Source organism: Acanthaster planci, linkage group LG01 (genome assembly GCF_054643075.1).
Source record: "Acanthaster planci isolate LZ-2023a linkage group LG01, COTS_SCS, whole genome shotgun sequence".
NCBI classification, from domain to species: Eukaryota; Metazoa; Echinodermata; class Asteroidea; order Valvatida; family Acanthasteridae; genus Acanthaster; species Acanthaster planci.
This window is the reverse complement of record NC_141777.1, coordinates 31868120-31890787: the sequence shown is the minus strand read 5'-3', so window position 1 is coordinate 31890787 and position 22668 is coordinate 31868120. Positions and strand designations below refer to the sequence as shown.

At 40.2% G+C, this 22668-nt stretch overlaps 2 protein-coding genes and 1 long non-coding RNA gene across 5 annotated transcripts in view; 1 reads left to right on the top strand and 2 right to left on the bottom strand.

Annotated features, from left to right (window-relative positions):
- The window catches only part of srp14 (signal recognition particle 14), a 25692-nt gene extending 3024 nt beyond the window's left edge, over nucleotides 1-22668 (bottom strand). The window contains exons 1-5 of one of the 3 annotated variants that reach the window (XM_087134620.1): nucleotides 22448-22668; nucleotides 5907-5979; nucleotides 3493-3608; nucleotides 3205-3237; nucleotides 2862-2902 (exon numbers count right to left, since the gene is read on the bottom strand). In XM_087134620.1, the coding sequence (XP_086990746.1) occupies nucleotides 2862-2902; nucleotides 3205-3237; nucleotides 3493-3608; nucleotides 5907-5979; nucleotides 22448-22510 (326 nt within the window). In that variant the 5' untranslated portion in view covers nucleotides 22511-22668. Of the gene's footprint in view, nucleotides 1-2861; nucleotides 2903-3204; nucleotides 3238-3492; nucleotides 3609-5906; nucleotides 5980-6087; nucleotides 6187-22447 lie in introns of those variants that run through there. The other 2 variants (XM_087134612.1, XM_022230302.2) reach the window with 2 other exon arrangements.
- Nucleotides 6376-18191, top strand: LOC110976742 (SUMO-activating enzyme subunit 1-like). The gene is made up of 7 exons (XM_022230301.2): nucleotides 6376-6584; nucleotides 9513-9684; nucleotides 10152-10408; nucleotides 12852-13054; nucleotides 13651-13795; nucleotides 14516-14585; nucleotides 15894-18191. The coding sequence occupies exons 1-7, from the start codon at nucleotides 6484-6486 to the stop codon at nucleotides 15990-15992; spliced, it is 1047 nt and encodes a 348-aa protein (XP_022085993.1). The 5' UTR covers nucleotides 6376-6483; the 3' UTR covers nucleotides 15993-18191.
- On the bottom strand, nucleotides 20736-22441 carry LOC147800666 (uncharacterized). The gene is made up of 2 exons (XR_015424787.1): nucleotides 21984-22441; nucleotides 20736-21596 (listed from the first exon to the last, which is right to left on the bottom strand). It is a non-coding gene; the product is annotated as an uncharacterized LOC147800666 (long non-coding RNA).

Genomic DNA, 22668 nt, shown 5'->3' with positions numbered 1-22668 from the left:
GCATTTCGTTGATGGTCAGCTATTTAGTGGATCTTAAGGGTGTAATTAAGGAGAAAAGCGAGAGGGACATCGTTGCACATCAATCATACTAGCATGCATGTTTTATATGGGGATACCACGGCCACTTGACGTAGACAGTCGGCAAAGTTGAACCTGGCTCAATTTTGCCGATCCGTCAGGGGCTGGTTTGCGTTTGTCTGCGTTGTCGGCGACACCTCCGTTTGGCATGTTTCCAAATGTCTGCGTTGCCGTTTGGGTCTTGATTGCGTTACCCTCGGCGTTTCTGACGTCGATAATATCGACGTTTCCAGATTATGGAACCCGGGCTTAACAAAATTGTTAACGACCAGTTGGGAGAGGCACATACAAAACTTGGCTGGAGCAGTGTTCGAAAAAATGAAGTAAACAATGGTGAACAAAATCGTTGGATACTTCTAATTAAAAACTTGTTTTGACTGGTGATTCAAAAGGTATTTATGAAGGAAAATAAATATGTGCTTTGCCGATCTGTAAAAACGTTCGGCTCAGGAAAAGGGACGCTGATAATGTCTCTCCCCTTCGGCTCGGGCAATATCACCATCCATTCTCCCAACCGGCCAAGCGCACGCATGCTTAGGCCTACTCCCTTGGTCATACACTTTTGCAACACTCAGTAAACTGACAAGAATGGAAAATGAGATCCCTGACACGGTAGGGGCAGAATGCAACGGACAAGAGATTTTATGGGAAAACTTGGGACACTCGGGCGCAAATGACAATCGGGGCGGTGAAAACAGTTCGTGGAAACAGATGATGAAAGAAAGAAATATTCGGGCTCAGCACGGAATGCTCGGGCTGTCTCGGGACCTTATCCACTATCCTGACCCGGTCTTAACGTTTTAGACCGGCCAAACACGTACATGTATTTATTCTCTAGTTACAATATTCCCATATCGACTATTATCTTGCTTGTGTCTTCATAGCCTCATTTTGTAAATGAACCTAACTTGGTTGAGAGTTCTGATTTGTGCCTGGAAAATACAAATCTGGCAACACGCCTCCTCCAGAATACTTCATCAGCTTTCAACCGTTACCGTACCTGGCGCTTCGCCAGCAATGACCGATTTGTTAACATCTTTGTTTTGAATGGCGACTCTTCATGTAAAAATCGAATGAAATACAGGTGCAGATTTAGTTGACCTGGTTAGCTGTTCCCATTACCTAGTATTACGCATGGTTCACTGTTTCGCATTCCCAATAGTCATGTGGACGTCTTGTGACACCATTTTCAGGCTGGTACACGTGCGAACAGCTGAGCTTGCCAAATTTAAGTAACGCGCAAAACGCACATAGAAATGTGCACAATGTCAAAGCATGTAAACCCGGAAAGCCTACATCTGAAGCAAGATATCGGACGGAGAGAAACCCCCCCCCTTCACCTTTGTGTTGGTCAGGAATTCTTTTCAGACAACAGTCCAGAGTGTCTAATTAGGTTTGGACATTTAGAGGGGTATCCCTCTGTTCCTTATCTTGCCGGGCATAGATTGCAAAGTGAGGGATGCATGAATTCTCAGTCCAAATTCTGGTGACAAGAGAGCACTTCGCAATATCGCAAATACACAACAGCCGTCCCACGATCAAGACCAGGTTCCAAAACAGACTCGCCCGCCAAGTAATTAGTCACTAATGTACTCTGAACTGGATCACCACGTACTACTAAATCTACTCGCTAGCAAACTCCAGCATTTTTCGCCAGAAACTACATTTATAAATTAGTAGGCTTTCATTTGCCAGGAAGGATTAGGATTGGTTTTACGGAAATTCACATTACAGTGTGGAGTGTGGATCTTATCATTTCCCCAGAAAAAAAGGGAACAAGTGCTGTGAACCGAAAGTGGTGAACCTACTTAAGTTTCTTCTTTCCTGTTTTCAATAGACCAGATGAGCCCAGTAAGTCACATGACATATAATGGGTATCAAACATCAACAAACATGGGTGTCCCCAATAGCAAAGTGTGTCATAATTATCATTAACCGAAAATGAAGCTAACGGTCGGTCAAGTACTCAGACTACTGAGGTGCTGAGTTCTATACCAAAAATAGGCTTATGGGAGGAGGCCACGTTTTTTGATATGTTATACCCCAGGCTTGGAAATCTGTACTAATGTTGAAAGAGACACTCATGCTTAAGAATAATTTTTCCGATGTTTTAAGGAAAAGGCAAATGAAAAAGCAGAAAATATAAACTGTTGCCATCCTAAAAACAATTGACGAATTGAAGGGCAAAATGCAATATTGATATGTACGTAGGACTCTCCAATGAAAAGTTCAATCAACATGGTGCACTGGAATTGCCTTGCATATTTTACCTAACAAATCAATACGGCACAATGCAAAATGAATGGGAGTAACAATGCACGAATATCTTGCCTGATGTGAGATCCATTATGATTTTAGAGGTTTTCCGATGACAAGAGTGAAAAAAGTGCTAAAGCTGAAAAAAAAATCGGTGAAATTCGTGCCCTGTACATTTTCAATTGGCTGCTCAAGCTTGTAGGCTCCACTTGCTATTTACGCCCATGCACACATAAATTAGAATTTATTAGTGGGCTGGTCTATTTCTTAGGTCGACATGGTCCCTCCAGTGCAACCCTAGCAACTACATCTAAACCATTACCAGTTCTAATTACATATTTGACATGTCAGACATAAAGGTCTCTGATCAAACAAAGCTCCAGAAGGTTTTGCCATGATTTTAGCATATTTTACACTGTGTGCACAGAGTAACATTACGCAGTGCATGCATGTACATCATGGGTGTCAATGTAAATCTCTTGGGGTATGTTTCTGGGTAAATTCAAGGGAGTAAAGAAAAAACATTCTTGATGTCTCTGCCTACCCGTACATCAAAGCAAACATCAATCTGTTCACAACAGAACAACATTACAAAGTGGTGTATAACAAATACAACTGGATGAAACAGGTTTTGAGAAAGCAGCAATCTTTCTGAAGAGTTGTGCGGTTCTCAGAAGAATCAGGTATTGAAATCTCACTCTAATATAACAGAATCCCTAAAGTGGCAAGTGCCGCAGAGGTTTGGTCAACAACAGAAGGTCAAATCAGAAATAACTAGTTGGGATTCAAAGAGAAGTGTTAATCCCTAGCAGATGTTTGGTATGTGACTGTCTTTGTTTAACTGATGTGACAACATACTCATCGACTCACCATTTGGAATTTTGTGACATCTTTTGAACTAATCTGTAGAGAAAAAAAAGGATTATGATAGTGTTAAAGTCATGACCAAATACCAGCATGTGCCAATGCACCTTTGTAGAGTGGAAATATACCATAAATGGTTTAAACTTTCTGACAAGGCCCACAACACTTTTCCTATGCCCATACCATCAGCATTATTATGTAATCATTCTTGTAATTCTGATAAATTTATTTACCTACACATTCAAATCTTCAGTTTTACTGAATTTTTTAAAAAAATCAGACACTGTTCCCTACCACTGTGCTGAGTTTCTTCTTGCCATTGGTGGCACGGAAGAGACATTTGTGTTCTGAATGTTCAGAAATCAATGTCCTCTTTGTGTGTCTGGGTTGAGGCTTTGTCTGTCCATAATCTGAAAATAAGAGTGTAATTGTGAAATGAGAACAAATAGTACAGGCTTGTTCGTTAACCCTAACAGTCCTCCATAATTTCAGAAGCCTTTGGAACTCACATTATGTCAATGGGAGACTGTGACACGCTTGGTGGTTGAAAAGATAGACATCCCACAGGGGTCCGTCCAATGTTGTTTACTATGTAATTATTGTTTGGTTGAAGTTATAAATGTGTGCATGCTCAAACTCAGAACTGTAAACAACAGCGGACTGATAATATGGGACCAGTATGTTTGTCACTCACCAGTGCCTCAAAAATTTATTTTAGGTTGAAGTCACTCAAAATCAAACAAAATTGGCAGGGGAGAATTAATATTTAATATTTCATGAATTAGACTTTGCTACCTCATCCACATTGAACTAAAGGTGCAAAAGTTTAATGTATAGTACACCTATTTCTGGCTATCAATCCTGGTTATGTGGGTTCACCCATCAGCTTATCCACTAGTGTTCGATACTTGTGCACATGCAAATTCTGAAGGATACTACCCAATTGGGTACTATATATTCACATTTTTTGACTGGTTCCAGTGCTGCTGTAAAACCTGAAAAGCTTCTTCAATGCACATGGATGGGCTTAATTCTGTAATTTGTGCAGCATGCCCTTGTTAAGCCAAAAAACATGATGTGCCATAAATAACTAACAGGTATTTAGTCTTTTGCAGTTTTCATGTTTGTTTTAATCTCGGCAACATTCAAGGTTTTAAGCACTGTATATCAAGTGTTGTTTTTCGTTAAAATTTAGTTGCAGGATACAGCAGAGTGACTGCATGCCAAAGTAGTTCTAGCCTGGCATGCAAATTGTAGCAAGAGCTGCTCTGGGCTATCTAATCATGGTTCCTTGGTTGCCCAGTGGGCTCATGAAAAATAATTCACCCTCCTGTTAAAATTCACATCAAAATGCCTGGTACATGTAATGTTTTCAGTATTACATGAATATTGGATCAACACAAATTGAGTAAACATGATTTTTTTTGTCTTTCCGGCACGATAGCTTGCATGCACGATACACTCCTACACTCATTTAGACATGGTCGGGCGGTAGTAGGGGCCAAGTACCTTCCACAGGCTTTTGCTTCCATTAACCCTCCAATGCTAAGATGCATTCTTGACACAGTTGTCACATCAGTCAAAATCATCATGTGTCTGTGTACTGGGCGAAATCAAGTGGAAAGCACGTTTGACTGTTTTTGACGGTTAAAACAGAAAGAGGGTTAATTCATTTAACTCAACATAGCTCGTACCCCGAATAAAAATCCTCTGAATTCACCTCCAAAATGGTCCTTAAACTATCTAATGCAGCCGGATATGGACCGAGTGAGAATCGCGGATTCCAATAATGGTGGTAGGGTTTACTCAAAGTTGGGAAGAAAAGAGAAATTTCCCCTTCAAACCGGAAATTGTCTTGTGGTCGAGCTCAATGTTGCTATCTTGTTCATGGCACGCTGGCTTAGCGGACCATTCACAAAAAGCATGCAGTGTCGGAAAATGTGTGCCAGTGACTGATTCCTGAGCACCGCAATGTCCGGTACCGGTAACTGTGATCACATCGAAACTGTACATCGTGGCGCTCAGGGAACATTCATTGGTGCACAGTGCCAACATAGCATGCTTTCTCTGTATGGACGGTCTGCTAGGGGGGCGCGCCGTGACATCATCAACGAACAGGACATCAACACATAGTTCACGTTGCTATTTGAGAAAAGATGGTGTCTCTGAGCTCGTTGACAAGACTGTGTCTGCTATGAAGGGGAAATTTCTCTTTTCTACCAATATGTGCGTAAACCATATAATTATTATTGGAATCTCTGATTCTCACTTAATCCATAGACAGGTGCATTAGAAATTTTAAGAACAGTTTTAGAGGTGAATTCGAAGGATTTATCTGGGGTTTGAGCCATTTTGCGTGAAATGAATTAATGGAAGCAAAAGTATATGAAAGGTACTTAGACCCTACTATTACCCAATCATGTCCAATTTCCAAATGTTAAAAAAAGGCAATTTATATTTTGTAGGGTCCACCTCTAAGTTATTCGGACCAGATAATGGCCAACTAAAATACCCTTGACAGTTTAGCCCAGACAAGCGAGTTACACAGCAAACCAGTTAGCACAAGCAAGGTCCGATCAAACTAAAATTTAAAATATGTAACTAAAGGCCTCGTAAAAACGACTTGAAATCCACCCCCCTGGACCCCTCAGCTCCGTGAGTGAAACTGAAAGAGTTACAAAGTGACGTTGGCGGCGCACTCAACTTACACTGTTTCATTGTGATATTGATCGACCCAGAAGTTCTCGTTTTCTGGAAAAGTCGCGTCAGTTCCGTCAAAAACTGAAACAAAATAATACGGTTGAAGTTACAAATAATCTAAATGTTATGAATTGATTAATTTAAACATCTTTCATAGAGAGAAATTAAGGTAAATGTGCTTAAATGTACCGTGTCATTGTCGAGAAGAACCATGTTGATAAATAGTCTGTGCCCAGGACAAACTCCCATGTATGTAAATTAAAGAACTGCTAACACTTGGAACGAGACAAAATTTTTGCCCGACTTCAACACACCGAGACGTTTATAATAAAGCCTACCATTGGGCTATTGCTTTCGTCTTTCACAGAATTGGCCAATGGAAACCTTCAACAAAGTTGAAAAACAGCTTCCTTCCCATCATGCATTTTCCGACGACTATTTTATGTATCATATGAAGTAGATAAATAAGAAGTGGCACAAAAAAAAACACACAATGCATGAGTTGAGAAGAAGTTGGCGAAACGGTTTAAGTTGTAAGTGTACCCTCCATGGTGTACCATTTGTGAATAAGTGGAGATTTGTAAAATGACTGATTTGACGGAAAAAGAGTCACCAGTAATCACAGAAGATGAGGCAGCGTTGTATGATCGACAGATTCGTCTGTGGGGTTTGGAAGCGCAAAAAAGGTAAAATTTGCATTGACATGATTGAATGAGGTAAACAAAATCATTTCTGCATACAGCATAGGGCCTACATGGCATACAGACTGCACTGCAGACTGTCAGCAGATTGTATGTAAATTTTATGCAGGCCTTTTCTTGCGGTCGGACATCTGGGAACTTCTGAAGTTATACATAGCTGTTTAGCACAAAGGGTAAATTTGCCCCTTTGCTGCGTGTTAAAACTTAAAGTCCGTAGTGACATCATTCCGACCGAAATAGTTATGTTAACGGTTAGGGGCCAGCTACATGTAAGTAGACCTGTAAACAGGGCTATATACTCCTCCATCGTGTACTGGGCCCTGTTCCAATTCATACGGATTTTTCTTTCGAAAAAATTCATCCTGGATATCCAGGGGCATAACTAAACATCCGCTTGATTTTATGAGCTGAAATTGCACCAGTATATTCACTATTTATGGGGTAAACTATGCCCTACTCTAGGTTGCTAATTGCATTTATGTACATGAAGGCAACTACATGTACAACGTGATAACCACTGAAATCAATGTAAAACAGAAAGAAAATTAGACAAGATATCAGAAAATACAACACCCATCAGATTAGAGACTATAGAGAATAACCGGAGCCTGAAGAGGGCTAGACAGACACTTTCAACAGGGAAACAGAAGGTTACAGCGTTATTGGACAAGGAGGGCAAGACGTACACGGAATTATTCAGAGAATAGAGGAGTTTTATGAAGAACTCTACCATAGTGAACAAACAGTTGAATTGTATAAGAAGGGGGGCAGAAGAATAGCAGATGTTACAAGTTGGGAGGTCAAGCATGCACCTCAACACAGGAAGAGAGGGAAAGCTCCAGGATCAGACAGAATTCTAATTGATACTCTAAAGGAAGGGGGCAGGACGTCATCACAGAAGAATTAGGGAAGTTATTTACTGCTTGCATCCAGAAACGAAAAGTTCCAGCTAAATAGAAGGAGGCAAACATGATCATACTTTACAAGACAGGACATAAGAAAGACCCCAAGAACTATTAGTTTGCTTTCAGATATCTACAAACTTTTGACCAGAATTTTGACCAACAGAATGAAAAATATACTTGACAGCAACCAACTGACAACAATCAACAAGCAGGTTTCAGATGCGGTTACTCAACTAACGACCACGTTAAGCCAGCTCAAAGAGAAATGGCAGGAATACAATGAACCTCTGTGCATGGCTTTCGTCAACTATGAGAAAGCCTTTGACTCAGTTGAAACACACTCAGTATTGGAGGCATTAAAACAACAGGGAATAGAATACTGATATCTTGAACTGCTTGAGGATATTCATGCCAACTGCACTACTACTTTATAGTCACTCTTCATAGAAAAAGCAAAACGATTAAAACGAAGCATGGCGTCCAACAAGGCGATACCATCTCACCATAGCTGTTTACAGCCTATGTAGAGAGCATGTTCCGTTCACTGAATTGGGAAGAAAGGAATTAACTTCAATGGAGAATTTATTAACCATCTGAGATTTGCAGACGGTATTGTTGTTATTGGAGAGAGACTAAGTGAAACAAAAGAAATGCTCCAAGACCATGCACATGCCAGCAAATTACGTAGACTGAAAATGAACATGATGAAAACAAAGACAATGAGTAACACACTAGAGCCAAAAAACCTGTCTTAATTAATGGAAACATTTCAGAAGTCGATATATACATCTAACTGGGACAAAGATTTAGTCTGAATGAAAAGGATCAAGAAGTTCAAAGAAGGATTAATTTGGGTTGGTGCCAATGTGGAAAGTTGAGTAACATCGTGAGAGGAGATATTCCATTATGCCTGAAAAGGAAGGAGTTTGAACAGTGCATAATTCCATCAATGAGCTATGGAGCAGAATCCTGGGCATTGGCAACCAAACTGGAAAAGAAAATACATGTAGCTGCAGCACAACATACCATGGAGAGGAGTATGCTTGGCATTACATACATGTATACTGTAAAGACAGAAAGGGCATTTTGGAAATCATTAAACTCAGTAAGTGGCGATGGGCAGGACACCTTTATAGGAGAAAAGACAACAGATGGAGGTCAATCATAACATCATAGAGACCTACTTGTATATGTATGGATGGCAGATGATGATGTAAAGGAACGGAGGCAGACAGTGAGTGAGGTGGCGAGATGACTGTAGACAGATATTGGGGCACTGTTCACTGGCAAACAGCAGCTAGAGACAGAGCAAATTGGCATCGGCATGCTGAGGCTTTCGCCAGTAGTGGACAGATCTCGGCTGATGATGATGATGATGTAGACAACTACACGTTGATAACCTCTAAATCAAATTAGTTTCCACTCTTCTAAAGGAATCAGTAGGAATTTCTACCAAGTCCCGGTACATCTACCAAGAACTATCAAACTATTTGACATGACCTGACGTATGGAAGGAACTCCAGCTAAACTGCTCCTCTGAAATTTTCATCTGTAACTCCTTTCCGACATACATACATTTTACGCATGAAATTCACAATTTTAGAAATGCATCTTACATTTAGGTAGCTCATGGTCATTGTTCTATGTTTTTAATTTTATGAGATAAATCTTGAACTGTCCAACTAGCCAATCACCAAAGAGTCTCGTGGGTATGACCCTCCTGATTTGAGGACAAAAAGTAGCTGTTTTTTTAGTCTTTGTCTATCAAAATTGAACTGGGTTGGGAAAGATGTTAATATCGTCTTGTGGAAAAAATTATGTTCTTTTATAATGTGTTGAGCTTGTGAAAGTTTCAACAGAAAAAGGCTTGGCTATAAGAGATACATTTATGAAAAGTTGAAGACACTGTACATTACCAAGACACTTTTTTGCAATGTGGGTTTATTTTTTTAATGCTGACAAGCAGAGTCTGGACTTCAATTTTTTTGTCTTTGTCCATTTCTCATAGATTGAGAGCAACACGCTTCCTCCTTGCCGGCTTAGGTGGGTTAGGGGCTGAAGTGTGCAAGAACGTGGTGCTCGCTGGGCTGAAATCCATCACACTTCTGGACCATTGTTGCGTCAGTAAACTGGATGCCTGCTCACAGTTCCTCGTCTCTAGAGATGACATTGGGAAAAATGTGCGAAACGAGTTGTATAACTTGTATTCTGAGTAATGTTTCCCTATTTGTTTATTTTCCTATGTACATGTGTTAAATCTTGAAACTTCTTGATTGAAGCAACTGTGAGAAATTTATTTTTAGTTCTAAACTGATAAATGGAAGTTTTGGCAGATTCACATTGTTAAATAAATGAAGTAATAAACCCTGAAATGTGGAAAATGTGTTTTGAGGTAGATGTGTATGCAGGGTTGGAAAAAAATTGGCAGGGTGTTGGCCCGCCAGTGTCCAGATTGAATTGAAAAATGAGTTTTCTTAGGCTGTGTTCTTATTAGCATGCATTTGTTTATGTGTTTCAGAAAGTAGGGTGTCCAAAGTTACCTTCAGGGTGCCCAGAGATGCCCACCCCCCCCCATCTGAAACCTTACCCAGAAGCTAGCTGTACACTTTAACACAAGCTAAGCCTATTTTGTCCCTTCTGATTTCAGCGAGCCGTTGCATCAGTTGCCAACACACAAGAGTTGAACCCAAATGTATGTGTAACGGCAGACGAGTCTGACATCAGCGACAAGAACGAGGAGTACTTTCGACAGTTTGATATAGTGTGTCTCACCTGCTGTTCCTACAAGACCCTCGAGCGGGTGAACAGAATATGCCACGACATCGGGGTCAAGTTCTTTGCGGGCGACACATACGGGTTCTATGGCTACATGTTTTCCGACCTCAATGAGCACGACTTTGTGGAGTAAGTGCAGCTGATGAGTACGCAGAAGTTAGAAGGGGAGGGTTTGGGTTTAAGGCAAAGATGAAGTTGCACGTACATAGTTTTTTGTATATTGGTGCGTTGCTTACTTTGCACATGTATATAGCTTTGTAGATTCCGTAAAGTAATAGTAAACAGTACTGTTAAGACAGCTGTTGACATGTTGGCACAGGTTTTCATATACATACTCAAATGTGCATTTTGAATCTAAATGTGCAGAAACCTGCATAATGTGTGGGTGCTAGGTGCTCCCGGCATCCCTACACACACGTGTACATGTATGTGTAGGGAATGTTTGATGATTGGTGCAGGTGTTTGCTTTTTGAGGCATTGAAAGGTGAGAGTTGGCAACAAAGAAGGAACTAATAAGCCTTTTGTGTGTTAAATTTGAATAATATCTGGTACACGGATTTATCTGATTGCATATAAACATAGCCATTTGAATTCCCCTGACTAAAGACACTGTTGCTATACCTCATGACTCAGGGAAAGCTTTTACATAGCGACCACCATCTCTGGAATGGACTGGTTCCTTTGTGCCCTTGTTACCCATTGAAAACAGGGTATTGGTGAAAGGTGTCCCTTGTGTGCTTAAAGCAAAAGCTTTACCTGAATCACAAGGTATGGTAACAGTGTTTTTAGTGTGGAGGATTTGAATTACGTTCATGTGAATTAAAAGAACTCAGTGTACCAGATTTTTTTCAAATTTAACTTGTAAATTTGTCAACCTCCAGCACTGACAGAAACTAATATTGGTGTGAAAGGCCACCCCTCGTCCCACCTTTGGGTCAGGGCCAAGGTGCGGTCCCCAAGTGATTTGGGATGAGGAATTAGTCAGGACTCGTGGGTTGATCTGTACATGTGATTATTTTGTTTCAATGCTGTGATGTCTCCCAATCTTCTTTGCAGAAGAAAGACTTCCCAGACACGGATGCCTCGATGTGTAATAATTACACTGTTCATTCTATGCGACAATGTAGCTGTCAATGTAGCTCTGGCCAGTAGGGTCTAAGGCAACAAGTCACTCAAGCTCTGCTGTAATTCAGGTGCTAATGGCAAAAAGGCCTCGTGTTCTAACATTACTGGGCCAGCCTGTCTGTCTAATCACATTAGCTGTTCTGTTGTTCCGGTTATACTCCCTTTGTATAACTTTTAGGTCTGGCTTTGCACAAACTAATCCCAATATTATCAGTCAGTAGATAAATAAAAAGAATTAATCAACCAAGTTACGACCCAAGTTTCTGGTGTAATTTCCCACACGGGTCCCCAGTACCACAAGTGAGGTGAAATGACCCAAAGGGGGGTCACCAAGGGCTCTCAGATTGGAATGGCACAGCCAAAACTTTAGTGACAGTACGTGTATGTGCTGACACGTACCAGACATAAACTTGTCGCCAGTCACCAGACCAACCAACTCCCCACATTGACTGTAACACACCTCTTGCTGGTTCTTTATCCTACCGGTAGTTGGCTGAAACACTATCACATGGGGTTCACTAATTATCAATTATAGACTAGTGCGTGAAATTTGTGTCATTTTGAACTGGACGTGTGCCAGGACATGGCGCACTTTAAATGTTGAATTACTTGTGGAACTCCTTATGAGTTAATGGTGAAATTGAGAACAGTTGTGCAAAGAATGTCACCTTGTGAGAATTTCATTTAAAACCTGAAACTGGAGCTGAACATTTATTTTTCACATATGAGTTTTCCATGGTTGTGAGTGCTGCTGTATTTTAACAAGCTCAATCTTGCCAAGAATAGAAGCCTCTTGTTTGAGTGAGATGAATGAAACCATTGCCTCTCGTCATACTTTATGGTCTTTTTATTAATTCAAAGTTGTTAATCTACACTTCTCATAGTAACAAGGCCATGCGCTCTTAAGTATTTGAGTATGTGCATGTACATCACTTTTAAGGAAAAAAAAGAGGGGAAAAAAAGCTGCGTCACCACACCACTTTTGGGCCAAGCCCGTGACCAGAAACCGGAGTCAAAATTTGCCCAAAATATAAGTGAAAAGATCGCCTGATCTGTACAAATCAAAGCGACGGTCCGGTGAAGGTAAAGTATGAAGAAGGTTGACGTGTTACTCAGGGCAGATGAAGGAAAACAGCAGAGAACACTCAGACAATGTACTCTGGGTCCATTTTGATGGAGGATGGATTTTCAGTTGGAACTGTCCAACTGATCTTTAGACTGTATTTGCATGGACTTCACATTTCTCAGTTTCTTTGGGGTTAGCAATATTTTAAAGTGAGAAGTATTGTTTTCCCTTTTCTGTTTTTAAATGTAAGTATGAGAGTTCCTTATTTGGAAAGAGCAGCTTTATGTTATAGTGTCCACAGCATTGCTCTTGGCAACATTCGTCAGGAACAGCAACTTTGACAAATGAAGTGTTGTTGCTTTCACCCCATTTGATTGCCAGGGAAAAGATTCACTTTAAGAAAGATCCCGTGACTGATAAAAATGACCAACCACAGTCCAAGAAGCAAGCATTTCACAAGGAGACCTCCTATGTCAAGAGAACGCTCAACTTTTGCCGGCTTGGCGACTCGCTGCAGAAAGACTGGACCCAGTTGACCTCCAAACAGTTGAAGTACATGCCCAAAGTTTACTTTGTAGTGCGGGGTAAGGAAACGGCACCTTCTCACCGAATGCAGTTCATGAATCCATTCAGTGTGACAGACTTTCTTGGTGACTGAAAAAAAATGGCTCAGAAAATTAACAGTCCAAACCACACCCGGTCAGCAGTTGTTTAAAATAAGAAAATTGGAGTGATTAAAGGCATCGTGGTATAGTTATTTCACTGACTTCTTTCAAATCTATTGCTAACAATGGTTGAAAGATTTTGTTATGATTGAACAGCCGACATGTTTATCTTCAAGAATACTAAAAGAAAAATTTTCTCAATTTAAAAGTACTTAGTCACCTGATATGTTTCGTAATAATTGTACAATCTGATGGCACGGTAAAAATACCTGTCGCTATCCATATTTCTCTCTGGAAGCATGTTGGAACAACTGATCACTAAAACAATGAAACGGAATTGGCAAATGTTAACATTTATCTCACAAAAGATAGAACACTTAGAATGCCGCTATATTATATTAGCATTTTCAAGAACTTGTACTTCTAGAAACATTTCTTGGCCCATTAGAAGGTAAAATGGGATTTTCATGGCTTTTCCTGCATTCAACATCCTCATCTCCTCATTTTTTCTGCAGCACTGTGGAAATTTCAAGAGGAATTTGGAAGGAATCCCAGTCCTGATAATCTGGAGAACGACAAGACTGAGCTGCTGAGACTGAGAGATGAGGTGCTCGATGAAGTTGGAGTCAAAGCGGACTTTGTCAGTGACGACTTTGCCAGGTTAGACTGCCAATACTAGTGTGTTGCTCTTTTATCATCGGGAAACTAACTTAACTTGTTACCAGTCTCAAGAGTTAAATCCATATGATACGCAATGTTCTCAATCTGAGCGAGATGGTGAGTGTTTCAGTAAGTAAAATCAAGTATAATTTCTCTATCAACAAGGCTCTTGTTGGAAATACTGTACAGTATACAGTAGTGTGTCTTGTTTGTTCCTTGATCGTTGTGCAGTTGCTCAGAATGGACATTTAGAGTGGCCAGGCCATGGCCCCAGAAGCACTCCCTCTAGTTTCCTGGTAATATGTTCATTTTAGGTATACTTGGAAATGAACTATATATTATTTAAGAATAGTTTCATTTTTATAAATTTGTCTGGCAAAAGCAATAAAAATCATAAAACATCTGAAATCTTCGAAACTTGAGTCTTCCATCATTTCCCGATGGTCTCCCTCGAAACAATTTTTCAACATAAAATATTTTGGGTGATTTCCTCCACACTTTGGGAGGTAAGATGAAAGGCAGCAAATGGAATGAGGGTGATGTCTAGTTTGGAATAATGCAGTTCCCGCCAATTCCCTGAACAACATCTTTAAATCCCAAGACAAACGCTATCAATGTGTGGTTTGCCATTGTGTGGACGAATAAAATCTGTATTCAGCATTTTACCTCGGGGCTGTTTGTGCTTACGATCATGTTCATATTGTGTTCAACATCTTGCAGTCATTGTGCAGCAGAGCTCAGTCCGGTGTGTGCCGTCGTGGGAGGTGTTCTTGGTCAAGAAGTTATCAAGGTACTCCACTTTGATTTGTTCAACATGATTTCATGGATTAAACTTTGTTGCGCCAGTTGTTCAGTTCTGGTAGAATCAACCTCCCAAAATAGTTCAGTCAGGATAAAGGCTACCAGTTTTCTGTCTCACTTATGTCTATTCATGTTGAACATACTTATGGTTCACTTTGATGGTAAGTCCATCAATTGTGCATTATGTTTGAGGCAACAAAAGTGCTCAAAATGTAAAGAAGGGTGCTTTACAACTAATGTTATGAAGGATTGGCTCAGTGAATGCTGTGTATTTCCGAGACGAGCAAACATTGGAGGATCTCACTTTCAAATCAAAAATTGCCGAGTCATGTTTGGAATTGTGCCCTAATTCAGCATCTGAGACCCTCTCGTGCAGCTGCGCAATGTCGTACAATGAATGAACAATTTTATATGTAGGAGGGTAATTTTAGAAATTAGGGGTGTGAAAGTGTGACATTTTCTGTCCCTTTTACATCAGACCTTTGTTATTTGACATGGAAATATTACTGGAATTGATTTCAAACTATTGCTATTTGTCTGGCAGGTTATTTGCATTAAGTTTTCACTCTTGAAAATTAGAAAAATCTGTTCTGAACTTACCAAATCATACGTCAGATGTGACAGGGACATGATTAAAAAAATGGACCCCTAATTTCTGGATTTAACCAGGAACCACATACATGTCCATGATGTCAATGCTTGTGCGTAACTCGCTGAATTAAAAACAAACTACGGGCAATTTCCAAAATGCATCTTGGGACGCATAATTGGAAATGGCCTTCTTTCATAATCATTGCTTCCTTCAAAATGACAGCATGTCTGACAGAATTATTTCCTGTTTAAACCAGCACACTTTTCAGCAGTAATTTTGTCAGTTTCGTTATCCACAGCTGCAAATGTGGCACTGTACCTTTAGTAGCCCTTACTGGCATTCCAAGTATAGGACTTTCAGTACATTTGAAAATATAACTTTTGATGTGTTCCTTTGAATGGTGGTCTCCTGTTAGTAAGCAGAGCATAATACCCCCCTCCCAAACTTTTGAGTCTACTGGTTCTTTTCTGAACTTCAACTCACCAAAGAGGTATTTCCCACATGATGCTACTCTGTTTCCAGCATTATTATAATTTGTAGACAAACAAAAAGCCTTAACAAAAAAAAACAAGGCAGTTTTTACATTTGTTGATATTGAGGTGCCCTGTGAAAGATGAAATGCAGAACTTATAATGCAATATGTTCTGCAACTTGAAGCTAAGACTCAACCCTCTGTTTTTTTTTCTTGATCCCAACACCTGACAGGCTGCCTCTTGCCGTGACATACCTCACAATAATTTCTTCTTTTTCGACGGGCTGGAGAGCACAGGTACGGTTGCCTGCATCAGTGATGTGAGCGAATGAACACCCTACAAATGAGACCTACCTCTTTACGCCTTCAATATGCCCCATTTGGCTGATGGATCCAGCTAGTATTTATGATAGTTCAACCACATTTGTGCCGGAGGACATCTAGACCCGGGATGATTTTTTTTCCATGACTGTCACACAGAGGACTTGAAGACACAATATGTCAGTGTATACTCTCAGTGATGGGTGATCTGTTTGTGTGCCCTCTCACTTCCTAGGCTCTTTTAGATGCGTATGCAAGCACAGGGTCTGACTAGTGCTTGGAGGCAAGGGCAGATCCAGGGGGGTCCATTCCCCCCCCCAAAAAAAAAGGAGGGTCAGAATATATGTTTTTGTTTTTTTGTAAAATGAGGGGGGAAAAATTATTTTTATTTACCTCCCAATAGCATGTTAAAAATCAAAATATAGCTTCACCCCTCAGAAAGGCCATAATGGGTTAAATTTAAAAATTTACATTTTTAGACTCCCGGAAAAAGCAATATTGGCCCTTAAAAAATTAAAATTTTCTTGTGGATCCAGTTTGTTGGAGGCTAGCATTGCTTGGTACTCTGTAATCGCATGCCATGCTAGGTTACTGTAGCAAATATTATTCTACAGCAATGTCTTGGCATCTTAAGAAAATATGACATAACAGTAATAATAGTCAAAGAAGCCTTGAACTTGTGTCTTTCATAGGTCACTATTTGTGGTTTCTGACTCGGCTTATAAAAAACTAGCTGTGGTATCCTGTGGATCCAGTCTTTTTTTTACCCGTAAGGAGGATTTTGCTTATCATCAAGATTGGTATCAAAAGTCAAGAGGAATTGTTGCATAGATGTATGTATCACGACATGTTTTAAACTCGGCCACCTCTCACATTTCATTGTCAGTTCAGGCAAAATCCAGGCCCAGATATGTGGAGCAGAAAATACAACTTGGCAGAAACTAGCTGGGAACAAACGGGGGAAGGGGTGTCTCCTCAAACCCCAAACACTTTAACATTCCATTTGCTGCAACATATATGTACTTGCTTATGCTACCAAGGGCAGATCCAGGGGGGAGGCATCAGAGGCCATGCCTCCACCCCCAAAAAAGGAAATTAATAGCAAAGTATATGCAATGGCAATTGTTTTGGCAATTGTTTTTGGTCCATTTCTTTTCCCATTCTTCCAAAAGTACAATGTATGTAAAAACCACCAATTTGTAGCCTCAACCCACAGAAAGACCATAAACAGTTACCAGAAATAATTTAAATTTTGACCCTCCCCCTAAATCAATTTTGTCTCCTCCCCCCTCTACAAAAACCCAACCAAAATTGGCTCTGGATCCGCCCTACATGCTTCCCATTCTTTTTAGGGTTCGGTTGAATTGTAGGTCAAATATTACTGGTTTAAATTGTGTAGTTTTAATTTGTGAGATTAGGAAAGCCTGAATAAATCATCTTTAGAAATGCAGTAAATGGTTTGATTGTGAGCACATGCAGTTGCAGTGTATGTATAAAAACCAAATTAAAGATCTGTGTTGGACGCTACACTGTGACCTCTTTTTCTGTTGTTGTTGTTTTTTTCAAAAGATCAAAAACTTTTTTTTGGCATTGTGAATGCTACTTGGCTTACATGCAAGAAAGAATTTACAGAAGCATGTTGGTTTGTCGGTTTTTAGGTTGGGATGCTTTTTTAATTTGTTTTATTTGGGAAGTAAACATAGCTGGAGAACGGAACAAGTAGGGAGTACAGTGAAAGACCTTTCTGGATTCTGTCAGAATTTCCTCAAATTTTGCAGCATATTTTTCTGAATTAGCCTGTTTGTTGAAATGAAATAGTGGCTTGTTCAGGTCTGAAACAATTTTGCACGACCACAGTATTCTTGCTAATATGCGTGGAATGTTTGCAGAACCCTTTTAAATATAAAGGAAAACCACTGTATCTTCATATTTTATTCCATTCTTTGTGATTCAAGTCATCATCCAGTGTCATGTCCTCATTTTCACTTACAACAGAGAAATGACGTAACTTTCCAGCTTGACTTGGTATAAACTAATAACCCTTTGAAGTTATATTATCACCGATACGCGGTTTCGGTGTAATTGATGGTGTGCAGCGTGGCGGCCGGTGCGATGGGGTAGAGGGCGCTTCTGCATTTCCGCCGTCACCTTGCTGAACTAAAACATTCACCTCTGTGTTGTGAAAAATAATGTTAATTTTGCAAAACTTCCTATTGTCTCCCACTTTGTAAACCATCTCTCTATTTTTGCAGCAGTTAAAAAAAAACAAAATCTCACGAGTTTTTCCGTGTGTTCCTGTAAAACCCTGACGAGGAGGTGGTGTGTGATCCTCTTCCGAGAACAGTGTTCTTGAGTCGTGTTCCCACCGTTCGAGCGCGAGAACAAGAAACCCGTGTCAAGAACCCGGCGCCCGAGCTCGACCATAAATGCTGCGTTACAGTAAATTTATTTTCCCCGATCCGTTCGGTTGCATTATACAACCAGCCAACAAACGAGGACATGGACAGAGGCGGGCGAATTAACACACACCTCTCTGATATACACTCAGAGATTTATTCTTTATTTATTCTTCTACCCAGTACAGCGTCCAACCTAGTAGGCTGGTCCAGTGTTACAATTAATACTCCCCTCGGCTCACCGTCTCAGTTACTCCGGCTAAATGCTGGAAGTTACCCGGTTTACTCTTCTTTTCCCAGACTGGTACTTGGTAGTTATTCATGTTACTCCACCAGTCCCCGACTGATAGTTACTCCATTTAGGCCTACTCCGCCAGTCCAGACTGGCATGACTGGTAGTTCCTCCATTTACTCCGCCATGCAGTCCCTGACTGGTAGTTCTTAATTTACTCCGCCCGCTCTGACTAGAAGTTCGGACTGAAATATACAGGTACTTGCAGCACTCGGGTAAGAATAACTCTGTCGGTCCCTGACCGGAATTTACTTAACGAGTTATTACTTATTCGGCGCTGACATCGCAGTGAGTTCCCGCTCCGCTGGTAATGCTACCCCCCCGGCCCTAGGTACCGAAGCAGACTGAGTCGGTCGGAGTTGCCGCCAGCCGGAGGTTCCTAATATTGCTTGCTCAGCGGCAACTGAATACCCCATTGAAACTCAACTTATAACTAACCAATAAATTGTAATAATTAAATGGCACCAACAGTCAACCTACAACATAAATCTGTGTACTGGTGTACTTCGGCACCACAAAATATATGTAATCGGATTTATGCAATCATTTCTAAGTCAGATTCTAAACTCCATTAGCTAAGACCAATAATTCATTCAACACATTCATTAATTCAAATTTACATAGCTCCTTAACTATTATTTTCGATAAGAATATACACCCTGCCGTGTACCTACTTAGTTCTGTTTCTAAAAGCAAACAACCTATGTACTCATATCTAAACCAAGTTTGCTTGCTCAGCGGTTACTGTTGCGTGTACGTTGTAGAGCACGCAGCAAGCTTCCGGAACCCTCGCGCGGTCCGCCGGCCTATCTGTAGGGCCTATAGGGATTTTACATTGTGCCGCCTTATCACGTTCGATAATTTTTGAAAAAATAATTCCTCACCGAAACCAACCCATGAAACACTAATGTTGAATTTTACCTTTGTCTTCCTCCAGTAATATTTAGGAAAAGTTACCTGGAGATGTTTTTAAAAAAACGAATTTCATTAACGACCTTTCACGTCCGGCGGTATCGTACCTACATGTAGGTCTTCTTATTCATGCACGTTTGTTCTCCGTTGCCCGTACTTAAGTGAAAACGAGATTGTACAAAAAAGTTGCAAAGTTTTACCTACCTTCTGTTTTCCAGATTCCGTTGAGTTGACAAAGTGCAGTTGTTGTCAGCAAGGGTTAGATAAAAATATATTCGAATCTTTCGTTCAAAGTATTTATTGCTTAACCTGACAACAATTGCGTATACGTCAAATCAACGGAAAAAGGAACCCAGCGGTTACAGGTAGGTAAATCTTTGTAAAGTTTTACAATGTCGTTGTCACGTAGTGAAATCAGGAGTGAAATCAAACGTGCATGTGAACAAGGAGACCCAGGTACGATATCGCCGCAAGTGAAAGGTCGTTGATGAAATTCGTTTCTCACCAATCTCCAAGTGACTTTTCCTAAATATTAGTTCTAATATTCTAATTACTTCTAACATGAGTGTTTCATGGGGTGATTTCAGTTAGGAATTACTCTTCCATAAATTTTTGAAAGTGATAGGACGGCCCAATGTAAAATCCCCATAGGCGGGCTGCGTGCGGGTTCCGGAAGCTCGCTGCGTGACGTTTTACCAAGTATGTTCACCCATTACACCTAGTTTGTGCGCATGCGCTAAAATTCGCAGCCGTGGTACTGGTACGTAGCCTTGGGGGTGCACCACTAAAAATAAATTCCCATAGACAGCAGTGATAAATCCCCATACTACACAAACATTTTAAAAATACTCACAACTCTCACAGGTGTTCAGGCTGAACAGAAAAGTGATGTTCCACGTGTCCTCTTTCATTTTCCTTTCAATTTTCGGGGGGTTGACCAATGAATTTTTGAGAAATTTTCACCAGAAGCAGACCACCCCTAAAATGCAGAAAATGTCCCTGTCCAGAAAAGTAGACATTTTGAAAAACCACCCCTCGGCAAAATGGCTTAAATAGTGCCACTTTCAAACTGTCACAGTGTGCTCACTTTACGGCCATTGCAACAGAAGGACTGGATGCAGGCCAGAAAAATGATTGTAACCACACCCAATCTATACTATTCACAATATTTGATATGAATTTATTTACAACATTTCTCAATTCTATAATACAAAATATACACCATTCCGTATTTACAGTCAGATGTCTTTCAAGTGAGTGTAGCTACAACTCAGAATTAAATTACACTAATCAAATGAATGTCTATTCATACCCGCATGAAAATCAGCCTTTGCAATTCAAGTATTTACAGTTAAGTACAGGTATGAGTGAATTCAAATTTTGAATTCACAGTAAATTCACAAACTAGTGCATCAAAGAGATACACTTGATGGTTTACAATTTCTGTAATATAATGCTGTAAATTTTTAGCTCTGAAAACTACCTCAAAATAAAAGAATTAGCAATCAAAGTTCCTCCCAGGAAAATAAGTATTTGCAAGAAAACTTCTCAACAAGTGTCAGTATCATCAAAGTAAAAGAATTATCAATTAAAGTTCCTCCGAGGAAAATAAGTACTCAAAAGAAAACTTCTAAACAAATGTCAGTATAAACTCCAGAGAAAACAAGGTTGATTAAATAACCTGAAAGGTTCAAGGCATGTACATGTAATAGTAGATCTTTAAGTCAAAATTCGCAAGTATTATCACTACATGTACATCTGCTCTCAAATTAAAATATCTGACATACAGTTCGACGTAATATCAGTTCGTCTCTCCTTGATTATAAGAATCTGCCCTTGCTAGCTTGGTCATCGACTCTGGTACATCTGCGGGACCACTTCCGCAACTTAGATGTGAACCCTCACTGCAGTGTGCTGTGACCAAGGTTACATTGGAATTCAAGAACCAGCCATCGAGCGTGAGGAGGAACGGAACTCAACCAGTCTTTGAGCCAAGCTCAGATCTTCAAGGCCATCTAATTGAATAATTCACCAAAATGCCAAACAGTATGGTACAATAACAAAAAATTGTATCTCAATCTCGAACAGTCATTTCAAGGAAAACTTGTCAGAACTCAAACAACTATGATCAGTAATTTAGCATCAAGTTGATTTCGAACACATCTTTAACAAATTAGTTGATGCTGTTAAAGTTCAAAATATCACTCCATCCAGTTTCTTGACAGTCACAACCAAAAGCACTGATATATGACAAAATAACTTGAATTTAAACGTTTTCTTCAGTTTTCTAATCTTGGAATGTCAATCAGCCGCTACGATGATCCTCACAACCAATTTTGCCTCATAAGCAGCCTGACAAATCTGCTACTGGCTGTGGCAAATGGCGCAACCAAAATACAAACCTCGCGCGGCACTGGGATAGGGACTATCAACTCAGCCCACACACCTCATCATCATGATGCATCTCTCAGTTCTCTACTGTCTATCACTGTTCATCACATTTATACTCAGTTGTGCTCTGTTCACATTTAAATCGCCCACAGAACTCCAGCCTTATTTTCTTTATCCACACAACCTGTGACACGTCTTTACAAAAGAAAGCTCCACTGCAATACAAAAGGACAAGGTAGCACATCCAAATTCCTAAGTACAGAAAGCCATGGCCCTGGTCATTGATGTGTAACCTGAAGAAGTAAAGTGATGAATTAAACATGAAGAGAAAGTCTAGTGAATAATACATGCCAAAGTATAGTTCAGATAAATTGGGCACAGGAGCTGACACTGAAATAGAAAATGTCTGACATTAATTGACCTGATGGAAAAATAGGAATAACATATGGAATTAATGGAGAATTCCGACACAAACCCGATTGCATCCAAATTGCTCAGAATTTGAAGCCTTGAGTCCGGCCCAGAGGTTCAGTCTCATATTTCTTCAATTCCTCAGTTCCATGGCTCTCAGGACCCTCTAATATAGAATATTTTGAGGGTAAAACTTTTATTCATGATCTCGGCGGACATATTTCTGGCCTAAATACGAGGGTGCACCCTTGGTCAACGCGTTCGTCACTGCATTCGTCGCATGCG